Raw genomic sequence first — 16,784 nt, forward strand, 5'->3', positions numbered from 1 at the left:
CTCCCAGATAGCTGCAGCTACAGGTGTATACTACCATGCCTGGCTAATTTGTGTGTGTATGTATGGAGATGGGGGTTCTTGCTATGTTGTCTAGGCTGGTCTCTAACTGCCAGGCTCAAGCAATCCTCCCACCTCAGCCTCTGAAAGTGCTGGGATTAGAGGCACGAGCCACCATGGCCTTAGGTTTATTTTTGGATTGTTCCTTGCTAGTATATACAAATACAAATGATTTTTGCATATTTCTTTGTACCCTACAACCTTGCTGAACTTGTTTAATAGTTCTAGTAATTTTTAGTACATTCCTTAAGGTTTTCTATATTACAGTATCATGCTATCCATGAATAGAAGCAGTTTTACTTCTTCCTTTCCAATCTGGATGTATTTTGTTTCTTCTTCTTCTCTTTTTTTTTTGAGATGGTGTCTCACTCTGTTACCCAGGTTGGAGTGCAGTGGTGTGATCTTGGCTCACTGCAACCTCTGCCTCCCAGGTTCAAGCAATTCTCCTGTGTTAGCCTCCTGAGTAGCTGGGACTACAGGAGCACGCCACCACGCCTGGCTAATTTTTGTATTTTTAGTACAGTCAGGGTTTCACCATATTGGTCAGGCTGGTCTTAAACTCTTGACCTCAGGTGATCTACATGCCTCGACCTCCCAAAGTGCTGGGATTAGAAGTGTGAGCCACCGCACCTGGACTTTTATTTTTTGTTTCTTTTTCTTGCCTAATTGTCCTGGCTCGCACTCTAATACAATGTTGAACAGAAGTGGCGAGAGTAACCATCTCTGTTGTGTTCCTGATTGTAGAGGGAATTAGTTCAGTTACTTACCATTAATCAAGTATGATGTTAGCTGTGGGGTTTTTTGTTAATGCTCTTTATCAAGATGAGGAAATTGCATCTATTCCAAATCTGAGTATTTTTATTATGAAAAGGATCTTGTCAAATGCTTTTTCTGTCTGTTGACATGATCATGGAGTGGTTTTTTTTATAACTTCCATTACATTGATTTTCTTGTGTATAACTAGCCTTGCGTTTCTGGGATAAATTCTACTTGCTCATTGTGTATAACCGACCTTTTTTTTTTTGAGACAGAGTACAGAGTCTCGCACTGTTGCCCAGGCTGGAGTGCAGTGGCGTGATCTCCACTCACTGCAACCTCCACCCTGGGTTCAAGCAATTCTGCTGCCTCAGCCTCCCAAGTAGCTGGGATTACAGGTGCCTTCTACCACGTCCTGCTAATTTTTTGTATTTTTAGTAGAGACGGGATTTCACTGTGTTGGCCAGGCTGGTCTTGAACTCCTGACCTCGTGATCCGCCTGCCTTGGCCTCTCAAAGTGCTGGGATTACAGACATGAGCCACCACGCCCAGCCTGTATAACCCTTTTTGTATGTTGCTGGATTCTGTTTGCTGGTATTTTGTTTAGGATTTTTGTATATGCATAAAGTATATTGGTCTATAGGTTTTTTTTCCTTGTCTTAAACCTTTAAACCTTTGCTTTTCATATCAGAGTAATATTGGTTTCATAGAATGAATTAGAAAGTATTTCTTCTTTTATTTTTTAGAAGAGTTTGTGAAGAGTCGCTATTAATTCTTCTCCAAATGTTTGGCAAAATTTACCAGTGGAGTCATCTGATGGGCCTGGATTGTTTATATGTGTGTATGTTGTTGTTGGGGGGTTAATTACTTATTCAGTCCTTTTACCTGTTGCATTGTTTCTTTTTCTTTTCTTTCTTTTTTTTTTTTTTTTGAGACAGAGTCTCACTCTGTTGCCCAGGCTGGAGTCCAGTGGCGTGATCTCGGCTCACTGCAAGCTCCGCCTCCCAGGTTCACGCCATTCTCCTGCCTCAGCCTCCCGAGTAGCTGGGACTACAGGCGCCTGCCACCACGCCCAGCTAATTTTTTGTATTTTTAGTAGAGACAGGGTTTCACCATATTAGCCAGGATGGTCTTGATCTCCTGACCTCGTGATCCTCCTGCCTCGGCCTCCCAAAGTGCTGGGATTACAGGTGTGAGCCACCGCGCCCAGCCTGCATTGTTTCTTACTTGTAGAACATGAAGGCTGCTTGCAGAAACACACTTACATAAAAGGAGAGGGATTCTGGGAAGAGTGGGCCTAGCAGGAATTTGGTAATTTAGGGGTTTCTAGTTGGCTATACCTGGAGCCATGCCTTCTCCTCTCCTCTGTATTATTACATCTCAGAGGAAGCAGTCTTCCTTCTCCTGCCTAAATGAACACCACTGAGGTTAGGACCAATAGCTGGAGCCATATCCTGGATGGAAAAGATGGGTGTGTGTGTATATGTGTGTGTTCTGCCTTACCTCAAATATTGATAAAAAGTGAAGGAAGGTACCTCAACTGTTGAGATTCCCAGATCATGAATGACAGACCACAGTGAACCCGGGAACAGCCATTTAAAGCATGAGATAGCTCTCCATGTGCTGAAAAGAAGTGATCTCGGCTGGTTGTGGTGGCTAATGCTTGTAATGCCAGCAATTTGGGAGGCCGAGGCGGGCGGATCATGAGGTCAGGAGATCGAGACCGTCCTGGCTAACACGGTGAATCCCTATCTTTACTAAAAATACAAAAAATTAGCCTGGCATGGTGGTGCTTGCCAGTAATCCCAGCTACTTGGGAGGCTAAGGCAGGAGAATCCCTTGAACTCGAGAGGCGGAGGTTGCAGTGAGCCGAGATCACGCCACTGTACTCCAGCCTGGCAACAGAGCGAGATGCCGTCTCAAAAAAAAAAAAAAAAGTGATCTCGTGCTCACTTCAGCAGCACATATACTAAAATTGGAACGATACAGAGGGGATTAGCATGACCCCCGCGCAAGAATGACATGCAAATTTGTGAAGTGTTCTGTATTAAAAAAAAAAAAAGAAGTGCTCTCTAAGATATATAATTAAGTGAAATCTGCAGAATAGTGTGCTTCCATTTGTGTAAGAACAAAACATGCAAGGGAGCCTGTGGATGCATAGGCTGGTCATACATGGCACCTTGGCACCCATGATGAGAGTCAGAGCTAGTGAGAGACTTAGTACCCTGTGGGGTTGTTTTCCCTTGTGGTTATGTGGCCTTAAACAAAACTCTTTCTAAAGTAATGTGCCTGCTTGAAGTGCAGTGGTGAGCCTGTGTGTGAGGAGGCTGTGCCCTTGGCAGCAACAGCTAACCTTGGCAGAATCTGAACATCTCAGAGACATGGCCTGAGGAGCCTCATGAGTTGTCTCTGCCACAGTGCGGGAGGCACTATCTAGACCTCCATTTACTTGAAGCCTAGTGTTCCTCAGGAATTCCTGCATCTACCTGTGGGAAACTGGTGATAGATCTCAAAGGCCCTCCAAGGTTGGATGTTTCCTTCTGAGCGCCGTTTCAGCAACACAGAAATCTCGGTCTGTTTCTCCAAGGTGAAGGGCTTTCGTTGCCCTGTTGCCTCCCTGTGGACTTCTGGCCAGGTGGCCCCACAAAAAAGCACCTTATTCTTTCTTGGCAGATCCAATCATGGCTCCTGCCTCCCACCATGAGTCGGGATATTGGGGAAATGAAGCAGATGCCAGAAGTCTTTTGGGTTTCCCAGGCCAAAGGAGCTTTCACACTAATAGCCTGTCCTTTTCCATTTAAGTCTGACAGAATTGGCAAGCAGGAACAATTTAGGTTTTTGGAAATATCCACAAGCTCTTTGCTTCCATCCGGAGTGAATGCTTCTCTTCCTTCACAGGGGCTACCCTAAGAGGCTGGGAAGCCTCCCAGCCTGTGCTAGTGAGATCCCAGCCCAGATTCCAGGCCTGGATCTGAGGCCTTGAACACTGAGGATCCTTGTGTCTCTCCCACAGAGAACACCTTCTGCAGTGGGGACCATGTGTCCTGGCACAGCCCTTTGGATAACAGTGAGTCAAGAATTCAGCACATGCTGCTGACAGAGGACCCACAGATGCAGCCCGTGCAGACACCCTTTGGGGTAGTTACCTTCCTCCAGGTGAGGCACAGGTTGAACGCTGGTTCAAGCCTTCCTGTAGGAAGAATCCTGAGAGGATAGGGAGGCTTGAGGAAGGGGAGTGAAGGGAGTGAGAGGTTTCCTTTGGCCTCCTCCTGATTTCTGTTTCCTCTGATGGTTTGTCAGGTAGATTCAGATGGTCTGATTTAACCTGCTGAGATGGGAGAAGGGGGAAGGGGAAGGGGCCATTTGGGAAAGAATGGCTGTAGCTGAGAGGGAGTAATGGGGGTGGCAGGTATTCTGTGAACAGTGAAGACCCAGTCTCAGGAACAGGACTTTCTAGCAGGAAGCCAGCTCTGGGTCATCCTGGCTGTTTCCCAGAAGCTGTGGTAACCTGCCCAGCTTTGACCAGTGTTTGTTTTTGGTCACGATGAAGTCTATGTGAAGTTTCCACTGATTCCTTTGATATTTACACAAACGCCTATCCCCTAATAAGGAAGGGAGGATTTTCTCTGCAAGCTGCTAGGACCTATTGGTGGTGGTTCCAAGCCTGATAGGTCTCGAAGTCTCTTGTTTACATTCCCCATGATACCAGACTGGGTAGGAATGGCTCCCTGAACCTCCCCAACTTCCAGAGACATGGCCTGAGGACACATCTTGAGTTGCTCAGGCCTTGGTTTTCTCCTTTGCAGCCAAGAGCTAGACTTGGTGTCATCCAGACACAGCAAGGGCAAGGGTCAGGCCTCAGGGCCCACCAGTGGACCCAGCCATTTACCAGCCAGGCAGCCACTGCCTCCTAAGGGAACCATCCCATCTTGGCTGCACCAGCTCCTAAGCACAGATCCTGCCTGTGGTCTCCCAACTAGAGGTGACTCAGAGAGCCTGAGTAACTGACCTTCTTGGGGTGGGGAGCTGCCATTAACACACAGTGGCTTTCTATCCTGGGCCTCAGATTGTTGGCGTCTGCACTGAAGAGCTACACTCAGCCCAGCAGTGGAACGGTCAGGGCATCCTGGAGCTGCTGCGGACAGTACCTGTGTGAGTACCCATGCAAGGTGGGAGCCTGGCTCCCTGGGCCTGGGGATGGGAGTCCCTCCACCACCCTCCATGTGGGGCTCCCTCTTGCATTGTTATTTCAGGCCCTGGTTTTTCACATCAGGGCTTCCTGACAACTCACTCGCTGACAGTCCCTGACCACAAACTATTCCCCTGTGTCCTAGGCCTGGGGCAGCAAACAGGGCAGGCTGTAGGCCCAGCCCATCAGCCCCAGATCCTCAATTACCATCATATCCCCTTTCCTTGTCCACAGTGCTGGCGGCCCCTGGCTGATAACTGACATGCGGAGAGGAGAGACCATATTTGAGATCGATCCACACCTGCAAGTATGTCTTGAGTGAGGAAAACCTTTCTAGTAACCTGTGCCTAGGCCTCTTCCAAATAACACTGGCTTTCATCCTGGGAAAATGGAGGAGCTTTATGTGTGAGTGAGTAGAAATTTGGCATCATTTGGAACTTGTCCCCTGAATTCTGCGGAGCACATAGGGAGCAGAGATTTCAGCCCAGGAAAGCTAGTCCTCAGACATATGTATTTTGGCATTTTAAAAGGATATTTTTATTGTATGTAAATTACATATTGGCTTAAAAAATTAGATCGCCAGCAATAAAAGATAAGTGTAGTGGATATTGCTTGTTTGCCCAGTATTCATTCTCCTGCCTCCCAGACTTTCTTTTAGGGAGCCACCATGGCCACCACGGCCCTGTACCAGACAGTGATGTAGGTGATACTGACTCCATGGCCCAGCTTCAGGAGTGAGTGCTGATTGGTCTAATGGTCCCATCCCCGTTCTCGCCACATTTTCTATCTTGGACAGTCAGACGCAGAGCTCCTAGCCTGGAAAGGTTGGCACCTTAGACACACAGGCTGGCAGCTGCCCACTCCCTGTGGCCCACCTGAACAGTGTTTCAGTGTCATCTTTGCTGTTTTAGAAGCATTCCTTTGGCATGTGGGTAAATTTAGAAAGCCACAAGAACGTAACTGCCTTTTTTTTTTTTTTTTTTGGTGGGGGCGGAGTTTCACTCTTGTCACCCAGCCTGGAGTGCAATGGTGCAATCTCAGCTTAATGCAACCTCTGCCTCCCGGGTTCAAGCAGTTCTCCTGCCTCAGCCTCCCGAGTAGCTGAGATTACAGGCGCCCGCCACCACGCCCAGCTAATTTTTGTTTTTTTTGTTTTTTTTGTTTTTTTTGAGAGGGAGTCTCGCGCTGTCGCCCAGGCTGGAGTGCAGTGGCCGGATCTCAGCTCACTGCAAGCTCCGCCTCCCGGGTTTGCGCCATTCTCCTGCCTCAGCCTCCCGAGTAGCTGGGACTACAGGCGCCCGCCACCTCGCCCGGCTAGTTTTTTGTGTTTTTTTAGTAGAGACGGGGAATTTTTGTATTTTTAATGGAGACAGGGTTTCACCATGTTGGTCAGGCTGGTCTCGAACTCCTGGCCTCAGATGATCCGCCTGCCTCGGCCTCCCAAAGTGCTGGGATTACAGGTGTGAGCCACCACGCCCGGCCTATAACTGCCTTTCTTATGGGCTTCTCCTGAAGCAGAAGCCACAGACAGCTAATAATGTTACCTGCCACATGTCTGGCTCCTTCTACTCCCCTGACCAAATTCAGGTCATTGCCATCTCTAAGCCTGTCTTGCTTCTGTAAAAAATCTGGTAAGCCACAGGCAGTTGCCGCGAGTTCCATGTGTTAGAGAAAGAGAGAGGTGGCAGCTGGACATGTAGCCAGCAGCCCCTGAGTTCTTCACTGTAGACTTGTGAGTTCTTGGGCATAAATCCTATTCATTCACAGATGATGCTCCTCGGTTTTCCTAGTGCCTTTAACACTGAACATTTCAAACTACTGCCACGATCCTCTGTTCTCTCTACTTTAAACTTGGTTTCCTTGTATCTTCTGCATATGCGAGAACCAGGAACCAGGAAGGCTATGCTTCCCTAAGCCCTTGTTCTGTAGCCACACTGGGATCCAGCATGGGGCACTGTGGGCCATTGTTTGGACCCTATCATAAGTGCCAAGTACTAAGAAAGAACCTGGTCCTTTGCACTAGAAGGGTAAACAGCTGTCCTTCCATGCCAAGAGCTATTCTCCTTCCTAGTCTGCAGGCTCCCCTGAGAGCAGCCCACGGGACCCAGGGTCCCACAGGGAGAAAGGACAGCTTTCCTTCCTGGTGGCTCTGTGTACCAAGTGTGAATTGGTATACTCTGTATTCACTGTGCCTTTCAGGAGCCTGCTTGCTATCAGTCCATTTAGAGCTGGCGTATATTCCTGTGATCCAAGCTCTAGGCTAACCAGCTGTGTGCCCAAACAAGTCCCTCGCCTTTCTGCGTCTTAACGTTTTCTTTTTACTTACAAAGTAAATGGCCCAGACAAGTTAAGCCAAGAATTGTCTGTCTGCAACTCTTTAACTAAGTGAGGGACCCCAGGGCAGCCAGTGGAGAGGAAAAAGCTCAGACTATCCCCTGAGCACACCAGAGTATACACACTCCCCGCCCAGAGTACACAGAGCGCTTCCCTGCTTAGCCTCTTCCTGCTCGGAACCCACAGCTTTGCCCAGGCCAGCATTAGCACTTGAAAGGAGGAGATGACTGATGGGAAGGAGGCATCTGGGGCACAGCCACTTGCTGACTGGTCCCGGGAAATAAGGACAGCACCTGTACTTCTCCCAGATGGGGCTCCCGGGCTGATCGGCAGGCCAGTGTGGCACCCGTGGAGCCAGGAAGCACAGATTCTTGTTGAGGTGCTCAGTCACAAGCTTGATTTGGCCCACATGGGCATACATGACTTTTAGTTCAGGGTCCAGCATCAATGAAGGGTGTTTTACCAGAAAATCCAGGGATGTTTTGAGTACAACTCTTCCTTGAGGCCATTTGGAGAGTGTTTGGACCCAGCAATACCAAGGCCTGTAGAAAGGTAGGGTCTCGATGGGGAGAGAAGGGTGTCTGCAGATAGTCACTGCACTCCAGGCCCCCATCTCAGTCTAAGAAATGGGAGGGAATCTCCATCCAGAGTCCTTTGCCAAACAAGGGAACCCATGCATCTAGGGGAAGTCCAGCCTTCTGCTCTCCTGTGGCTCTTCCCTGTGTGACCACACCCTCTAGCTGTTAGAAGGGGAAACTGCAGGTGCTGCCTGTTGCCTGTGGCAGGCTTCCACCCTGTCTTCTATAGCAGTCACTGAGAGGTTCTGCCTGAAGATCGGGAGGAGAGGAAGGATCACACCTCTCCTCAGAGAAGCAGGCTCTCTCATGGCCACATCAGCTCCACCAGCCAGCCTGGCAGAGACAGGTTTGGGGCTCTGACACAGGTAGAGGCCATTGTACTGGAAGGCTGATGGTAGAAGAGATGCTTCCCTTGGGATCTGCATTCCTCCCGGCTTCCCCTAATCCCTGGTTCCCCTGGAGGAGTCCAGGAGCTGGTAGAGACCATCATGCATTGGTAATCAGGGCAGAACAAGGTCAGAGATCCTGCTCTTCCAGCATTTGTCCCATGCTCAGTACCACAAGGGCTCAGTAAATACTGTAAGAGTGGTGGCTGGAAGAGTGGTCACCTTGGGCCACCAGTTCTCTGAAAGAACTCTGGCTCTTTGGTTCTTTTCAAGCAGGAGAGAGTTGACAAAGGCATCGAGACAGATGGCTCCAACCTGAGTGGTGTCAGTGCCAAGTGTGCCTGGGACGACCTGAGCCGGCCTCCGGAGGATGACGAGGACAGCCGGAGCATCTGCATCGGCACACAGCCCCGGCGACTCTCTGGCAAAGGTGGGAGCCAACACCCAGCCTTCCCCCAGCCTTCCTCCTTCCTTTTCCCCAGGGCCTGGTTTCCAGGCTCTCTAGGATGGGTCTCTAACAAAAACAACCCATTCAACAGTTTATTTCCTGGCGTGATTTAAACAGCAAGTGAAGTCTTCCAGCAGGGTGGAATTAAGGGAGCTTTATTGGCCCATTTCTAGTTGTGTTTCCTGTGTGTATTTCAAATGCATCACCAGCAGGCACCATTGTGTTTTAGATTTGTCCCTTGCAATCTGAGGTCATGGAGGTGAGTGGAAGCCTTAGAACAGTTACAGGAAAAGTCCATAGTCCACCCAAGTGCAAGAGAAAAGTGTCGGCCACCCACGGAATTGACACAGGGCCCAGCTCTGGCCTGAAGGCCATGCCAGATCCAAGGATCACTCTGGCCTTGGGCCCTCCCAGGCCTTCAACAAGAGAGGCCTGAGTGTGAGGCCGGCTTGCAAATTGCCCACCTCCTGTCATACAGATACAGGGTTAGGGCTGTGGGCAGGGCCTCTGGACCCACTGCATTCCGGATGGGGTCTTTGGGAAGGAGGATGTGGCTGTCCTGTTGGAATCTCCCTGTGCTGATCTTGGCTACAGAAACAGTTGTGGTTTTTAGTAGAGGGCGTCCCCAACTAACTGCAAAGGAAAATCAGCCACTTACATATACATATGTTGACAGCTTCTTTGTCTACTTCCTTTCTTCATTCTTCCATCTTTTCTTTTTTTGAAGAATAAGATGTCTACAGCCCTGAATAAAATCCTTACATATATGATAACACTTATAAAAGGTTTTTGTTTGTTCTGTAAAGGACAAACTTAAACCCCTAGTGCAAATATTTGAGCCCTTTTTTTTTTTCTTTGAAATAGGGGTCTCTGTTGCCCAGGCTGGAGTACAGTGGCTTGATCTTGGCTCACTGCAACCTTCGCTTCCCAGGCTGAAGTGATTCTCCAGCCTCAGCATCCCAAGTAGCCGGGACTACAGGCATGAGCCACCAACGCCCAGCTAACTTTTGTATTTTTTGTAGTCAGGGCTTCGCCATGTTGCCCATGCTGGTCTTAAACTCCTGAGCTCAAAACAATCCACCCGCCTCAGCCTCCCAAAGTGCTGGGATTACAGATGTGAGCCACCTCACCCAGCCGAGCCCTTTCTTTCCTTCCTGTTTGTTTTAATGACATGCCAAGTCTGTTGGAGGCTCAAAGACAGGGTATACAGTTATTGGAATCATTTGGTTGTTTTTGACAAAAGAGGTGATTTAAAGAGGGAGTCATAGTCTTGTCTAAAATTTCAGTCATTATTGGCTATTTTAAAAAATTATAAATTAATCCATCCTACTGTAACAAGTCAGATCGTTAGAAAAGTTAGTAATCATCTCTTTTCCACTCTAAGACCACTCTTTGAGCAACTAACTTTAATTTGCTTTTTTGTATCTGTTTACAGTTTGCAGAGATAAATTTGGATCCAAATCTCAGTACAGGGGACCAGACTAGTAAGCTTCATCCCAAAGACCAGCAAAGCACCTTACAAAGAAATAATCCCACCAAGGGAACTCTTTCACTTCCTGGCCCTTGCCTCTCCATGGAGAGGCAGAGTTTCCTGGGATAGACCAAGGTGGAGGGATGATCTCGTCTCACTGACTTGAATGCAAGGGGAAGGGGTGGCAAGACCAGATGCTAGTTGACCACCCAGAACCCAGAAAGGTGTGTGAGAGGCACCTGCCCATTCATGGCAGGGCACTTGCAGCCTTCACTCACATCCATTTCAGTGGGCAGAATCCCCAGTAATCAGTCACTGTGCGGAGCCACGTTAAGGGTAAACCTCAGGCCTGTGACACAGGAAGGAAAATGATGGTGGAGAGTGCTTTTCTGAACTCTAGAGGCTGCCCCTGGATTCTACAAGAATGGCACTCTTCCAACCTAGAGCTTCTTAAGAGCACGGTTGTCCCCTCGCAATCTGTACTCACTCAGCACTCACATCTGGATGCCTAGAGTGGGCTCAGGACTGGCCAGTGTGGTAGTTTTTCTTAGCACCTCTGCTGAGCCAGGTTTTAAGAGCAGGGTGAGAGTTGCTGGGAGCCCACTGGGCCACCGGACAACTTAGTGGTGTCGTTGCAGACACAGAGCAGATCCGGGAGACCTTGAGGAGAGGACTCGAGATCAACAGCAAACCTGTCCTTCCGCCAATCAACCCTCAGCGGCAGAATGGCCTCGCCCACGACCGGGCCCCGTAAGTTCCCCAGTGTCCATGGACTGAAACAAGAGGATGATTTTGTCCTGAAGGGCCTGTCCCTGTGGATTGCATGACAGAGAACAATGCACATAGCCCTTGCTGGATGGGCCCAGGATCTCTAGGCTTAAGGGCAGGCATGGTCTGGGGCACACAGATCTATCTGTGGGTCATAGGAGAGGGCCTCAGAGGGAACCCAGCAGACCGTGAATATAAACATCAGTAAATATTTACATGAGCCGTGTGAACAGACAGGAGGCCAGGTTGGGGCGAAATCTGACTTGGGGCCTCCCAGCCTTGTGGGAGCCCATTGTGCTGAGCACGGTTCCCTCCTTATCTCGGTCTCGGCCAGAGTTGCCCTTCCTTCCTTCCTGGAGCCTGGTCTCCGGCTGATAGCTGCAACCCTGGGGGCCTCCCTCTCTGGCCAGCCCCATGCTGGATGCCTGCGGCTGAGGCCCTTCTTCCTGCCTCTCTTCCCTGGGGCCCAGGGAAGGGAAAGGAAGTCTTTTGCAGGCCTCTGCTGCCTGTCCAGGGGCCCCTGTAGCCCTCGGGAGAGACTGTGGCCACCCCAGAGGTCAGATCCGCTTCCTGCCAACCTCTCTTCCTCTGATAGAGGGGATGAGTGATGGGCAGGGCTGGAACTGGGCACCCTCCTCTGCCCTTAGTCCCAGGGCAGCTCTAGGGAATAGCTGCTGGCAGGAGATACTAGGGGGCTGGCAGCCCAAAGCAGGAACCTTGCCTGCCAGGGAGGAAATTGCTGTGCCTTGGGCTGAAAGGGAGGTCAGTCATCCTGCAAGACCAGGGTGATCTAGCCTTCTTCTACGAAGTCTTTATTACACATTTGCTGTCTGACAAGCTTGGGCCCAGGGGGCCATCTTGGGTGCACAGGCTCTTCCTTTGGGAGAACATGAGTGAAACAATTACCTTTTAATAGTGTGTGTCTGGCTGTCGATGTGATTTGTTGGAAATGGCTGCTTCTCTGGATTCTAGCTCTAGTTGCTGATCATGGTTCCCAGAAATAGTAACACTTCAGTGCGCTACAAAAAAGACAGGTCCACAGGATCTGGGGTAGTTAGGGAGGGCATCTTGGAGGAGGAAGAACATGGCATTGACCTTCAAGGTGCCTTAGAATTTTAATAAGCACGGGAAGGAACTCAAGAGGATATAGCACAGGGGAGGCCTGGCTGGTTAAAGTTCAGGCTGCCTCCTGGGACCTGACTGGACTAGAGTTACTCTGGGAACAGGGCTGTGCTGAGAGTTGAGCTCTTTGGCAAAAGCCTGGAGAAGCCTCTACCGCCACCTCAGAGCAGCTTTTAACTCTGGCCTGTGGGTTTCTCCAGCCAGCTGCCCTGAAGTAGCTGGCTCGAGGCATCCTGATCATCCCCTGGCAGCAGCAGATGGCCACACCAAGGTCATACGACATATGGAAGCTCTCTACCTGTGAGTCTGGACCCTGTCCCAGGTCTACGCTCCTTCCCATTCCCTGAGCTTGGCTTCTCGCTTTGGGCCTCCTTGGCACTGTTGGGAGGCCAAAGGTACTGGAAGGCCTATAACATGGAGATAGTCTCAGTCCAGATGGCTCTCTGCCTCTGGAAGCCTGGGGTTTCTAGGCAGAAGGGCACAAGCTCCTGCAGAGATACAACCTTCTTGCCCCTCTTGTGTGTCTGGAACAGGCCTGAGATCTCACTCTCTGGCTTGGGAGCACTTCCAGCTACTGCACCCCTGGACATTGCAAGGGGGCACAAGGCTCTGGGCTCCTAGATAAACACATAAGCCCAGACTCAGCCCACACCCTAACTGGGCAGTAGGGTATTGGTTCTGGTCCAGGGGGTCTCTGTAGATATAAGGCAGAGAGGTTGCGGCTTCTACCCTTTAGCTTGAGTTGGTTGAGATACAGAGAGATGGGTGGGAATAGATTTGAGGTGCCGGGTTTGTCTCCCCTTCCTAAAGGTTTAGTGCCCAGTCAGGTCTCTGAAGCACCAGGATCTGCAGTCTGAGGGGATTAGAATGTTTCCTCTGAGGCTGTCAGTGCTGGTTACCAATTTGTTAGCAATTGGTTGAGAAATGGTTTCTCCTCCTCCTTTGCCAAGAACATTCTCCAACACACCCCTCAAGCCTGTCAGACTCAAGCTTCCTGTTATCTCAGGATCGATGATGATGGACTCAGTTCAGTTCAGTGAGCGTGATGTTATTATCTGTGCTGCCCACTCTGGGACCTGACCCCATTTCAGACACACCACATGGATTGCAACTGAGAAAGCTGACCCAAAATGTGCTGGCACCAGTGTTTGCTCCGCTCCCTGTGCGGGGGCAGCCAGCGTGGGCCATATTTTGTCTGCTGGTCTGATTTCCCCTTAGTCAGGACTTCTGGGCCAGGAAACTCTTATGCATGGGTCTTCTTGGGTTTGTCTGTGGTCTGAGGAAGATACAGAGCTAGATCAGAGGCTCAGAGCAGCTGATCAAGCTTGGGCATTAGCAGCTGGGTGCCGGCCTACTTGGGGGCATCAAGCACTTGCTCTTTTCACACTTCAGCAGCAGCTAAAATGTTATTAGTGCTTATTCTGTGCTAGGTAATGTGCCAGTTACTATCTGCTGCCATTCATTTATCTCATCCTCATAGCCATCCTGTGGTCGATAATCTTACATATCCCCTTTAGTGGATGAGGTACAGAGAGGCTAATAAGTATCTTGTCCAAGGTTAGAAAGGGGTTGCGCTTACTTACAGCCATCTATCAGCCATTAAAATGGATGTAATCTTCCTTACCCTATTCTCAGGGACCCCATGGGGGACACATCAGACTGTGTTTCTGAGAAAATAATGACCCTTACTGGTAGAATTCATCTAACTAGTTGCAGCATGAATCGGGACCTCTCACATGGCACCAAGGACAAAGCCAAAGCCTCATGTTAGAAGCCTATTGGGCTTATTTAACTAAACTGTAGGGGAGTTAAATAACTCCTAGGAGATACCATGAGCCTCGGTGATTCCACATCCCAGAAATAACAAGCTATGTCATAATTGGCTCATTTATACCAAAATTATTTTGTGACACAAGGCCTTATTTTCTTCATGTACAGAAACTAAAACAACCCTATCTCTGGCCCCTCTACCACCTGAGGGCAAGGGGATTTCTTTCCATTTCGAGGGTCTATTTCTTCCTTTCCAGAAAGGCAGGGCCCCTGGGTAACCTGCTCCTCTCCTACTCTTCGTTGCCAGCCCTCCTCCCACTGCCTTCCCAGAAGGAGAGTCCTTGGCCCTCTTCAGGGCTTCTTCAGCATTTCACAACCCTTGCATTCCAGCCATGAAATTTGTATCTGGCTTTTCCCAAGATGATCAGTTGAGAAAAGCCTCCTTCAGCTTGCTGGCGCCTCCCTTCCCACTGCCTGCTCGGGTGAGTTTGGGAAGGATGGGAAGCAGCTCCTTTGTGCCGCATGAGGACAGCCTGGCTTAAAGACTGTGCCTGCCAACATCTGTAGGGATTTGAGGAGGGAAAAGTTCCTGGGCATCCTCTCTGAGGTTACCTGGTCAGTGTGAACTACGGAGTCTGGTCTCTCTACAGTGCACAGTGCGGTCAGGTGAATTGTGTGTAGAGGTTTTCTTGTCTTTCTGTCTTTTTTTTTTTTTTTTTTTTTGACACAGGATCTCCTTCTGTCACACAGGCTGGAATGTGGTGGCAAGATCATAGCTCACTGCAGCCTTGAGCTCCTGGCCTCAAGTGATCCTCTTCCCACCTTGGCCTCCCAAAATGCTGGGACTACAGGCATGAGCCGCCATACCTGGCCTGTATTTCTCTAAACTGTTGCTCAGATGCTGGGAACCTGCATCAGTATTCTAGGACCACCTCCTCCCTCAGCAAGTGACTTGCCACCTGAGGCTGGGGACCCTTAGGGAGCACTCTGAGTTGTGCCCTCCCAGAGGGGGACAGGGCACATGCATGTGTGCACACTTATGTTACAGGGGAAAAATTCCCGACTCTGGGAGAAGCACTTTGTAGTTGAGGCACCTCTAAAAAGCGAACTCACCATCACTGCTGAGATTCTCAGTCTTCTAGAATCACACCAGCAACTTTCAAGACCTGCAAAAAAATTTTTTTGCCTTAATTTCCTGGACAATTAAGATTCTGTACCATGAATTCCTCTGCTGTAACATTCTCATTTGCAACACCTCCCCAACATACACACACACATATACATAGATTTCTCCATGCTCTTATGAGTGTCTCTGCACCTGTCTGTTTGGCCTTTGATTGGGGTGACTTTGCTGCCTCTGATTCCCATCTTGAATACCTTGTAACCTGGTCAGGGAGTCATCCTTTCGAGAAAATTGTGTTTTGTTTTGCTCAGCCTATGAGGTCCATGAAGATTAATTAGAAGAAGAAAATATCTCGTTTGCATCCAACCTACCAGTGAATTGGGGTGAAGGAAGGTGAGTTTCCATCTGGGGGAAACAGCTGGGCTGTGGCTGGTGCCGCTCGCACAAAGGGCAGTATTGGGTAACCCTGCTTCAAGGGGTCTCTCCTGGCAGCGCAGTGGCCAGCCTGGAGCCCTCTCTGTCACGTTGGCTTCCCTCACACTCCCACACTGGGGAAGTACAGTTGTTTGCACTGGAAAGAAAGCCCAGAAAGAAACAGCCCTTCTCTTAGGGCCCCAGCCAGACTCTGCAGGGCTGATGAGAGGAACTGCCTAGGCTTCTCTGCTCCCTGCTTCCTGGACAGCAGGCTCCTTTTTGCCTCCCTCACAGTGATCCGTGTTGTCATGCCAAGTACCTTTACAGGACTTTCTCAGAAATACACATTTGAAAGGGCAGAGCAAGGGGCTCCACAGCAAGTCTGGCATGGGTAAATTTCTGTTTTAACTCCGTTCTTTGCTCCACTTCCCCAAAGAGATGAAGCCACGGCCATTGTTAACACCCTAACTTCAGAATTCCTCGCTGGTGCTTGAATTCTCAGTCCAAATGCTGCATCCCCCTCCCTCGAGTTGCACAATCAGGAGTATTTTTATCACCCATCCTTGATCCTCGGTGTCACCCAACACTTCAGCAGTGAGTCACTTCTCCAGGGAGGGGAAAAGGAAGGCTCAAAGGTAAGAGCTAGAGAAAGGAAATGACTCAGTGTCTCAGAAAAAGGAAAGCTGGGGTTCTGGGTAGAGCAAGCTCATTCAGGAGAGTAGGGGTACTAATCTCCCACCCAAGTCAGAGGGCAGGGCTGGGGATGGCGGCCCCTCATGCCCAGAGGAGTTAATAGTTGACTAGGAAATCCCCTAACCTTGATGCAGATTTTACTCACCCTGACTTCTTTAGCCATACCCATACTCTGTCACACCATTTCATGATCAGATTTTACCTTTGGGATATTCCCAATGAAAATATTGCACCCTTTTTTTTTTTTTTTTTTGAGACAAGGCGAAATCTCACTCTGTCGCTTAGACTGGAGTGCAATGGCACAATCTCAGCTTACTGCAACCACTGCCTTCCGTGTTCAAGTGATTCTCCTGCCTCAGCCTCCTGAGTAGCTGGGATTATAAGCACACACCACCATGCCCAGCTAATTTTTGTATTTTTAGTACAGATGGATTTTCACCATGTTGGTCAGGCTGGTCTCGAACTCCTGACCTCGTGATCCGCCCGCCTCGGCCTCCCACTTAGTGTGGTGGCTCATACCTGTAATCCCAGCACTCTGGGAGGCTGAGGCAGAAAATCTCTAGAGTCCAGGAGTTCGAGAGCAGCCTGGGCAACATGGCGAAACCCCATCTCTACAAAAAATACAAAAAATTAGCCAGGTGTGGTGGCATGTGCCTGTAGTCCCAGCTACTCAGG

General features: G+C 49.5%; 1 protein-coding gene and 1 non-coding gene across 3 annotated transcripts in view; both read left to right on the plus strand.

The window, feature by feature from the left end:
- SUFU (SUFU negative regulator of hedgehog signaling) overlaps positions 1 to 16,784 on the plus strand; it is a 132,786-nt gene that overhangs the window by 87,543 nt on the left and 28,459 nt on the right. Inside the window, exons 4-8 of one of the 2 annotated variants that reach the window (XM_007963979.3) lie at positions 3,827 to 3,969; positions 4,880 to 4,965; positions 5,237 to 5,309; positions 8,574 to 8,730; positions 10,858 to 10,969. In XM_007963979.3, coding sequence (XP_007962170.1) covers positions 3,827 to 3,969; positions 4,880 to 4,965; positions 5,237 to 5,309; positions 8,574 to 8,730; positions 10,858 to 10,969 — 571 coding nt within the window. The remainder of the gene's footprint in view (positions 1 to 3,826; positions 3,970 to 4,879; positions 4,966 to 5,236; positions 5,310 to 8,573; positions 8,731 to 10,857; positions 10,970 to 16,784) is intronic. The other variant, XM_007963980.3, reaches the window with a different exon arrangement.
- On the plus strand, positions 2,759 to 2,865 carry LOC119628275 (U6 spliceosomal RNA). The gene has a single exon (XR_005244564.1). It is a non-coding gene; the product is annotated as a U6 spliceosomal RNA (small nuclear RNA).

The sequence above is a fragment of the Chlorocebus sabaeus genome, chromosome 9, assembly GCF_047675955.1.
Source record: "Chlorocebus sabaeus isolate Y175 chromosome 9, mChlSab1.0.hap1, whole genome shotgun sequence".
NCBI classification, from domain to species: Eukaryota; Metazoa; Chordata; class Mammalia; order Primates; family Cercopithecidae; genus Chlorocebus; species Chlorocebus sabaeus.